The following is a 9050-nucleotide window of genomic DNA, read 5'->3' as shown; positions in this document are numbered from 1 at the left end:
AGTTAATATTACCCTTATGTTTGATTTTCTATTATACCCTTAATTCTAGCCAGTTGGCTCATAATGTGTATATTTGAATTTGGGGATCTGTGTGGCTATGTGTCTGTAATTATATATCATAGATCCAGACTGGAATCCTCCAGAAGCCAAAGATTGTATCTTCATCCTGTGTCCAAAGCTGATCTTCAACCAATGTGCACTGCTTAGGCCACCCTAGTTGTTTTTGTCTGGTATCCATTTTGATTGGCCAGTGTCTATGCTATACTGCTGTTAAATATTTTTAATATTATCCTTGCTTATATCCTCAACAATCCCAATGTACCTGGCACATGCTCTACAAATGTTCCTTAAATGAATCAATAAACACATACCAATACAGGAATTACTACCCTATCTTTCTAGTGGAGCATTGGTATATCCCAAAGGACACTATCATTTTATTTTCTGCTCTGAGTGTGCATGAAATATTGTCTATTTCTAGTAAAACTCAAACACTGGAGTTAATTGGTGAGCTCAGTCTACCTTGCACATAAATGTACTTTTTGGCTTCCTTTCACAACAGAAAATAGAAGTTCCATTTGGAGAAGAGAAAGTCCAGTAGCCTTGCCATGATTCATGTAATCTGTACCAAGTAAATTTGTTTCCATAATATATACACATGCAAATATACATTCCAAACAGCTTGGTCCCTGGGAAAGATAATAGTAAACTCAAAAAAATCATAAAGCTTCACTGCCTTAAAATGATATTCTACTAAATGTGTCCCTATGTCTTTATTGGTCTTGATTGGCTAAAAGCAGTCCTTTTCATTTGATGGTGAAAAATTAATCCTTACCCTATTATTTTGAAGTAATTCTCACCACATGCATTTTCTCTCTTATTTTCGAGTGCCCTCAGGTAATTGGCTTAACTTAAATAGAGTATATAAAATACCCCCTTGATGTTCAAAATGAGAACTACTATACCTTTTATTCACTATGGCCCATCTAATTTCACAAAAGGAACTGAACCAGAGGAATCAAACACATTTTCAATATAGCTTTTAATATCCATCAAGTTCAAATTATTTGAGGGCACAGTAGACCAGATTTTCTATAAAACCTGAGAAGCACCTTTAATTGGAATAAGTATGTTAACGCTACCAAACTTGAGTCCTTTGGCAAGGAAATCTCTGGGATGTCACTAATATAGCATCACTATCCTTTTAGTTTCAATTGTTTCCAATAATTGCAAGAGAAATTCATCAGAGAGTGCTGGTCTTAATTCAAAAGAAAAGAGTAGAAACCAATTAAATGTTTAAAAGTTTAAGGGTAAATTAGGAGGTAGGTCTTAGAAATCTCCACCTCCAGCTAAAAATGGATAAATGACTTTTAAATAGACTATCTGGCTAGCTTTTCTGTTCTTGGTCACAAATTCATATACTATATATGACTTTTTGATGTACAAATTAGCCCCTTTCAGTCTCCTTAGGATCATAAGGAAAAACATAAGATGACTTAGGAGTATAAATTGAAAAAAAAAAAAACTTTCTGTAAGATTTGGTTGATGTTTGAGAAATGCAGTAAGAAAACAAATACAAGTATTTCCTAGTACCTTTTCTCTCCTGACGTTCTCTCCTCAGTGACCTCATTCACTCTCTCAACTTCAACTGTTGCCTTAATGCACATGACTGTAGTTTTGTCCTAGCCTTAATATTTCCTCTGACCTTGAAACTTTCTCTGAACTTCACTGTTAGGATGGCCCATCAGCCCCTGAAACTGAATTCACTGTATTCTTTCCATCCTACCCCAGACCACCTGTTCTACTTCATTCAATACACACATATTCAGCAGCAACTGTTTGTAACAAGCTCTGGCCTAAGTGTGGAATTCCCTTAGTTTTTTTTTTGTTGTTGTTGTTCTCCTTTAAAAAAAATTATTATGTTATTGTTGAGAATATACACAGGAAAACATACACCACTTCAACAATTTCTACATGTATGATTTGATGACACTGATTACATTGTTCTTGTTATGCAACCATTCTCATTCTCCTTTTCTGAGTTGTTCCTCCATCATTAATATAAACTCACTGGCCCCTAAGGTTCCCATGTACTCTTCTGAGTTGCCATTGTCAATTTTAGATCCCATGCAAATAGGTCTTAAAAGAGCCCAATGCTCCAAGCAGACATTCTTTACTAGTTAACTAAACTAGTGTTTGGTTTTAAGAAGACTTCAGCGGATATTTTTTTGGTTTAAGGTTTAAAGATTATCTCAAGGCAATAGTTTCAGGAGTTCATCTAGCCTCCATGGCTCCAGAAAGTCTGGAGTCAGTAAGAATTTTAAATTATGTTCTGCGTTTCATCTCTTTTGATTAGAATTCTTCTATAGAATTTTCGATCAAAATGTCAAGTAATGGTAGCCAGGCACCATCCAGTTCTTCTGATCTCATGGCAAAGGAGGCAGTTATTCATGGAGGCAATTAGCCACATAGTCCATATCCTCTTCCTATTCCTGATTCTGTCTTCTTCTGTGGTTCCAGATGAATAGAGACCAATTGTTGTGCCTTAATAGATATATTTACAACAACAAGAAAGAATAGCTGCCAAGGCTGCTTATGTACAGCCAAACTCCTCATGGGATTTGGTTTCTTCTTTTGGAGGTTTAAGGTCATGGTTTCATGGGACATCCTAGTTGACTGGCCTAATAACATGTTTAGTGCTTCTGTTCTATCTCCTAGTTCATGTTGTAGTATCTGGGGTTTTAAAAACTTGCAAGCAACCATCCAAGAAATTCCTTTACTCCTAATGGTTCCACCATTCTCTCAGTTACTCAGGCTCAAAGCCTCAACTATTTCAGATTTCTTACTTTCCCTCACTTCCCTCTGCCCTCCTCCAACACACACACACACACACATTCTGTCACCAAATCCAGGGGTGCTATTGATGTAATTCCTCCTTAAGCTATCACATCCTTTGCATTCCAACAGCCACCAAAATGAGACACTCATTACTTCTAAACTCTTGAAATGAAATCCAAATTGATGTTCTTGGCTAATTCTTAAACTTCCAGCCCATCCTCCTCAACACAACTCCTGGATTTATCTTCAGAAGGGCATTCTGATAATATTTATTTGCCTACCAGATTGAATGGAAATATCTAAGCCTGGTGTTTAAGGTCTTCCATAATGTGCCCCTAATCTACCTTTCCAGCTGTAAATTCCACTACCACCTACACATAGCTAGGCTACAAGGAAACCCACCAACTTCTTTTGCCTTAAATACATCTTGTGTTTTACAAAGTCATGTTATGTTCAACCTGCCCCACTCTGTTTTCACCAGTCAAAACGCTACACTTACATCAAGGTCCATTTCTAATCCTACTTCCTTCTTAAAATCATCCCTGATTATTCCAGTCAATTATAATCTATCATTTCTTTAAGCTATTTATTTTAAATGGAAAAGTTTTTTTTCCCTAGATTGTAAACATCACTCATATTCATTGTAAAAGCATATTTTAAAAATATAGAAATCATAAATAAGAAATGAAAATCCTACATTACCCTCCCATACTGGTCACATATTATTATATATCCTTCCAGCCTTTTCTCCATCTAGACATGAACACATGAACATATAGACACATACACTTACATACACCAAACTTAGAACATACTGTTTATATTGTTCAATAACCTGATAACTTTCATTTACTGCATCATAATTTCCCATGCCATTGCGTAGTCTTCTGCAACATGATTTGAATAGCCACATAATCTTGTATTATTTATTATATCATCAGTTATTTAATTATTCTCCTCTTGATGAATATTTAGGTTGATCCATAACTTTCTAATCTTTTCAAATGTTACAATAGAGACCCTTTGTTTGGTACACAGTCATAGTTAAATTCCTTAGGATTAATTCATAGAAATTGTTTATGCATAGGGTAAGCCTAATTTTAATTTTTTTTTTGTTTTTGATAAATGATGCCAAATTGTCCTCCAAAAAGGTCACTGAGTTTTTCTACTCCCATCAGCAGTGCATGATAGTGCCCATTTTCCTGACCACCGACCAACACTGGATATTTTTTTTTCAAATCCTCTGACAGCAATCTGACCTGCCCTCATGTGACTTACTCTACATTGTATTCTGGTTGTTTCATACTTATATCAATACCAACTCACTCCCAAATAAGCATCTTGATTTTAACAATTGCAGCAACTCTAATAGTATCTTATATGTACTAGGCACTCAGGAAATATTTGCTAAATGGAATTGAATCAGACTTATAGAGAAGTTCTCCCTTGTTCTGGCAATAGCTTGTGCACTAGCTCACAGTTTCCATATGTAAACTAGAGTTACATGATTAAGGGGAATGAAAAGAAAAGGATTGCATTGAGGAGCAGAGTTCAATCCAGCTATACCTGGTTAACTAATACTCAAGTTTCTAACTCTATCACTGGGAGAGCTTCAGCTTCAATGTTTAATAACAGCTACTCTGGTGGCATAGTGCCCAAGGCATTTGACTGCTAACCAGAAGCCTGGGGGTAACTCCCTGGAAGGGAGGTTGGGCAATCTACTTCCGTAGTGATACCACCTCGGAAACTCAAGGAGGGGTCGCTATGAGTCGGATTCGACTTCATGGTAGTGGTTGCGTTGCATTACCTGAGAAAGTAGCTACATGTATGATGTAGGTATAAACTCATACTCAGCCTAACTCAATGACCCCCCCCCAAAAAAAAAAGCGAAACTCACGCCATTGAGTTGATTCCAACTCATAGTGACCCCCATTGGGTTTCTGAGGCTGTAAATCTTTACAGAAGTAGATTGCCCCATCTTCCTTCCATGGAGTTGCTGCTGGGTTTGAACCACCGACCTTCTGGTTAGCAGTCAAATGCTTTAGGCATTATGCCACAAAAGCTCCTTCAATGAAAACCAATAGTGACTTTTTTTAGGTGCAAAGGGACAGCTGATTGGGAGATTCTCTCAGCAAGTCTGGAATAAGTTAATATATGGCTTGTTTTCTTGCAGCAGTACATTTGTTCGGCCTGACATGGCAATTGCAACCAGTTGAAGGACAGCTCTATGAAAATGGAGTTAGCAAGGGGAACAGAGGGACCGAGTCCATGGATACTACTTACTCTCCAATTGGAGGAAAAGTTTCCGATAAGTCAGAGAAAAAAGGTACAGTGATGGAAATGATTAATTAATTATTTATACCTTTTCTTCTAATTTGGTCATTAGGACCAAATCTGGGATGGTTTCACTTCACATTAAATTTCATGATCACTCAAAAGAAGTACTCTACATGGGCAGAATAAATACATGTAAATGTCTTATGAAAGCAAATTTTCCTTTTCTCCATTGCCTCGAGTATAAACCAATTAAAGTTTTCAAGTATGTTGGCAATTTTGAAAATAGATAAATATTTACAGGATGGAGGTTTCAATACAATAGAAATTGCATTTTGCATGTAACTACCCTGAAGCAACATGGGATTTTGATTAAGTTCTCTGTCCAAGCCCAGCATTTTTATATAACATTTTATAAAGGGTAGGTGGAAATTTATTCTGTTTATAACAAGAAAACGTCTCTTCTGCTCAATGTGAGGGTGAATGTTATGTCAGAGTTGGGGAACATGTATTCTTTCTAGTTGAGGAAAAGAAGAAAACAAACCACTTTGAGTACTAAATTCTTAAATTTAACCAACATGAGCTTAAACTATATGTCGTATTTATAATAAATATCACAGTACCAGCACTCCCAACATCTCATTCACATTGAGTGATCTTAGCCTTAAAATATAAGCATCAAAAATAGTAGGAGGGTTTTTTTTTATTTTGATGTCTCTTGAAATAGAATTCAGTACCCAGGGACTCGAACCATGTAAAATTTTAGGAAGTCAATTAAAAAAAAAGTAGAGATTAAAAGCTATAGCCAGCACCATCCTAAGCATTTTTAGGAGCTCGAAAGTAAGTAATTGAATAAAGTAAATACATAAATAACCCAAGCCTTACCCTCAAGAAGCTTGCAATTTTGTGGGGGTGCTAGGGTGGTTTCACAGTTGGTTTGTTACTTGCACATAAACTATCATTTTGTTCTATACGTAGTTGTTGGGATCACTACTCTTGTAGTTTACTTTCTTTTGGTGGGCTGTTTGTGGATTGTTTTGGTTTGGTTTGGTTTGGGTTTTGAAAAACTATCTTTGCTTTAGTCCATGCTTCAGTAAAAATTAATGCTTATCGTTCAGGAAAAGAATATGGTTTGTTCTAGTTTTCAATTCATGATGCAGTTTGTGTTACCTCCTTGTTTGAAAATACTGTTTACAGCCCAGTTTGACCCTTCCCAGCAGTTGCACTGTTGCTGTTGAAAAGGCTGAAGGAACATACAGGGGTCAGAGGTGCTAGAGGAAAGTGTCTGATATTGTTGGACTTTTTCTTCCTTGCTGGCTTTTTCTCCCTTACCTACTCTCCTTCTGTTTGATTCCTCTGTATCTTCAGATGTAACATCCATCACTTGGTATCATCTACCCAGGGGTTTCTTGCCATTCACACTGATAATCATCAATGGCCTGTTTTAGGAAAATGGAGCAGGCAAGGTAGCAAAAGGCCATCACATAGTTGACAGAAGAGCATATTCAATTTTGTATCATAATTCATATCTCTATCATTCCTTTCCATGATGATGACAGGTCAAACTTATTAAGCATTTTGCATGTAACTACATGCAAAGATTGATAATGACAGCTCAAACTTATTAAGCAATTACTATGTGCCAACCATTGCTCTAGGCCCTTTACATGTATTATATCATGGAGGCAACATTGTTGTTGTTGTTGTTAGGTGCTGTCAAGTTGGTTTCAACTCATAGTGACCCTATGTACCACAGAATGAAACACTGCCCAGTCCTGCAGCATCCCCACAATTGTTGCTATGTTTGAGCTCATCATTGCAGCCACTGTGTCAATCCATCTCATTGAGGGCCTTCCTCTTTTTTGCTGACCCTCTACTTTAACAAGCATGACATCCTTCTCTAGGGAATGGTCCTTTCTGACCACATGAGCAAAGTAGGTGAAAGAGAGTCTGGCCACTCTCCCTTCCAAGGAGCATTCTAGCTTGGAAGAACCAAGACAGATTTGTTTGTTCTTCGGGCAGTCCATGGTATATGCTATATTCTTCACCAACATCATAATTCAAAGGCATCAATTCTTCTTCGGTCTCCCTTCTTCATTGTCAGTTTTCACTTGCATGTGAGGCAATTGAAAATACATTTTAGTATAGCGTAGAAATTAAGTGACAATGGACACAAAGCCCCGGAGGCTAGTCATGATAGATTTTAGAGAAATTCTGCACACATATATTTTTAATGTGGTGTGACAAGTTTCATAAAGGAAATATTTTTAGTTTCTGCTCAATTATAACAACAAATAAGCCCAAATAATTTCAATTTTACACTTTATTAAGAAAAATCATTACAGGCTGATACCATATATACCACATTTTTAGCTTAAATGACTTTTATCTAGACGCCTAAGCAAAATCTTAACTATAACTGAACATTATAGTTCTTCTATAGTAGGTCTTTACTGTGTGTTACTTATCAAGCAAAAACATAGTTCTTCTTTTATAATAACATGTATATACTGGACCAAAACTTGAAGAAGATGTAAGTACTTTATGGACAATTTCAAATGGTCAGCTGCATCCTTTTATGATTTTCTACATCATTCTGTTGCATGTACAATACTGCATTGTCCATAACAGCAAAGACTAATCTACAGGTGGATACATAGGTAGACAGGCAAGAATATCAGGTATGGATAGGCAAACAGGAATATACCAGGAACCATACATAGGTTTGCCAGAACATATAACTACATATGTATTTGTGTGTGCTTTAAAAATGTCCATATGCAGTTTAAACATAACAGGAGGCAAATTTAAGATAACTTCTTAGGACCATGGTCACAGGACACATCAAGATCGATTGGCATAGCATACTACACAAAAGCATTGTTCTTCGTCTTACTTCGGTGAGTAGCAAATGGAATATTAGAAGCTTGTGTGCCGCCATCTAAGTGGCAAGTATTGCTCTCTCCTCATCTGGAGCAAAGACAATTGAAGAAAATCAAACATGCATGGAAACAGTTAGTCCAAAAGACTAATGGACCATGAGAACCTCAACCTATATGACCAGAAGACCAGAAGAACTAGATGGTGCCCAACTACCAATGCCAACCACTCAGAAAAGGATTAAAATTAGGGATCCTGTATAGCATGGGAGAAAAATGTGGAGCAAAACCCAAAATCATAAAAAAGACCAGTCTTACTGGTCTGATAAAGATTGGTGAAACCCCTGAGAATATGGCCCTGAGTCACCCTTCAGGGAAACTGGGGGAAAAAAAAGTTTTGTGTCTCTTTACTTACCAATTTAACACCTTTTTTTTCAGTTATCATCACCATTTTCATTAGAGTGATGGATGAGTAGAATTTTAAAAAATCAAATTTCACTAAATATGCATCTGCTTCTCTAGGAGATAGAAGAATTTTCTCACCACTTAGTTTTCCAAAGAAAAGAAAAAAAATAACATTTGCTTACAGACATTTAGTATGCTAAAATTTTTTAGACTATTCTACAGTTTCAAACAGAAGACATAAATCACAACCAGATGCTGAAATCTACCAGAAAAATCTTAGTTATCAATCGTTCAGTAACTATTTATAGAGTTCAAGGAATGATGTTAAAACAGGCCCTGCTGCCTTAGACACTTACAGACTGGTCATAACTCTCTATTTAACTAGTAAACATTTCATAACAACCACTTTAAACAGAGCAGATAATCTGAAAAAATACTTATTCCTAAGAAGGGACATTCCTCCACATAATAAAGGGCATATATGCAAAACCAACAGCCAACATTATTCTCAATGAAGAGAGACTGAAACTATTCTCCTTAAGAATGGAAACCAGACAAGGACGCGCTCTATCACCACTTTTATTCAACATTGTATTGGAAGTCCTAGCCAGGGCAGTAAGGCAAGAAAGGGAAATCAAAGGCATCGAAATTGGT

The 9050-nt window shown here is 36.5% G+C and overlaps 1 protein-coding gene across 1 annotated transcript in view; it reads left to right on the top strand.

The window, feature by feature from the left end:
• TENM1 (teneurin transmembrane protein 1) overlaps positions 1-9050 on the top strand; it is a 720277-nt gene that overhangs the window by 392225 nt on the left and 319002 nt on the right. The window contains exon 6 of the mRNA XM_007952439.2: positions 5012-5164. Coding sequence (XP_007950630.1) covers positions 5012-5164 — 153 coding nt within the window. The remainder of the gene's footprint in view (positions 1-5011; positions 5165-9050) is intronic.

Source organism: Orycteropus afer, unplaced genomic scaffold, assembly GCF_000298275.1.
Source record: "Orycteropus afer afer isolate SDZICR_OR568_19922 unplaced genomic scaffold, OryAfe1.0 scaffold00337, whole genome shotgun sequence".
In the NCBI taxonomy this organism is placed as follows: Eukaryota; Metazoa; Chordata; class Mammalia; order Tubulidentata; family Orycteropodidae; genus Orycteropus; species Orycteropus afer.
The sequence above is the reverse complement of the archived record's forward strand: the minus strand, read 5'-3'. Positions and strand labels throughout refer to the sequence as shown.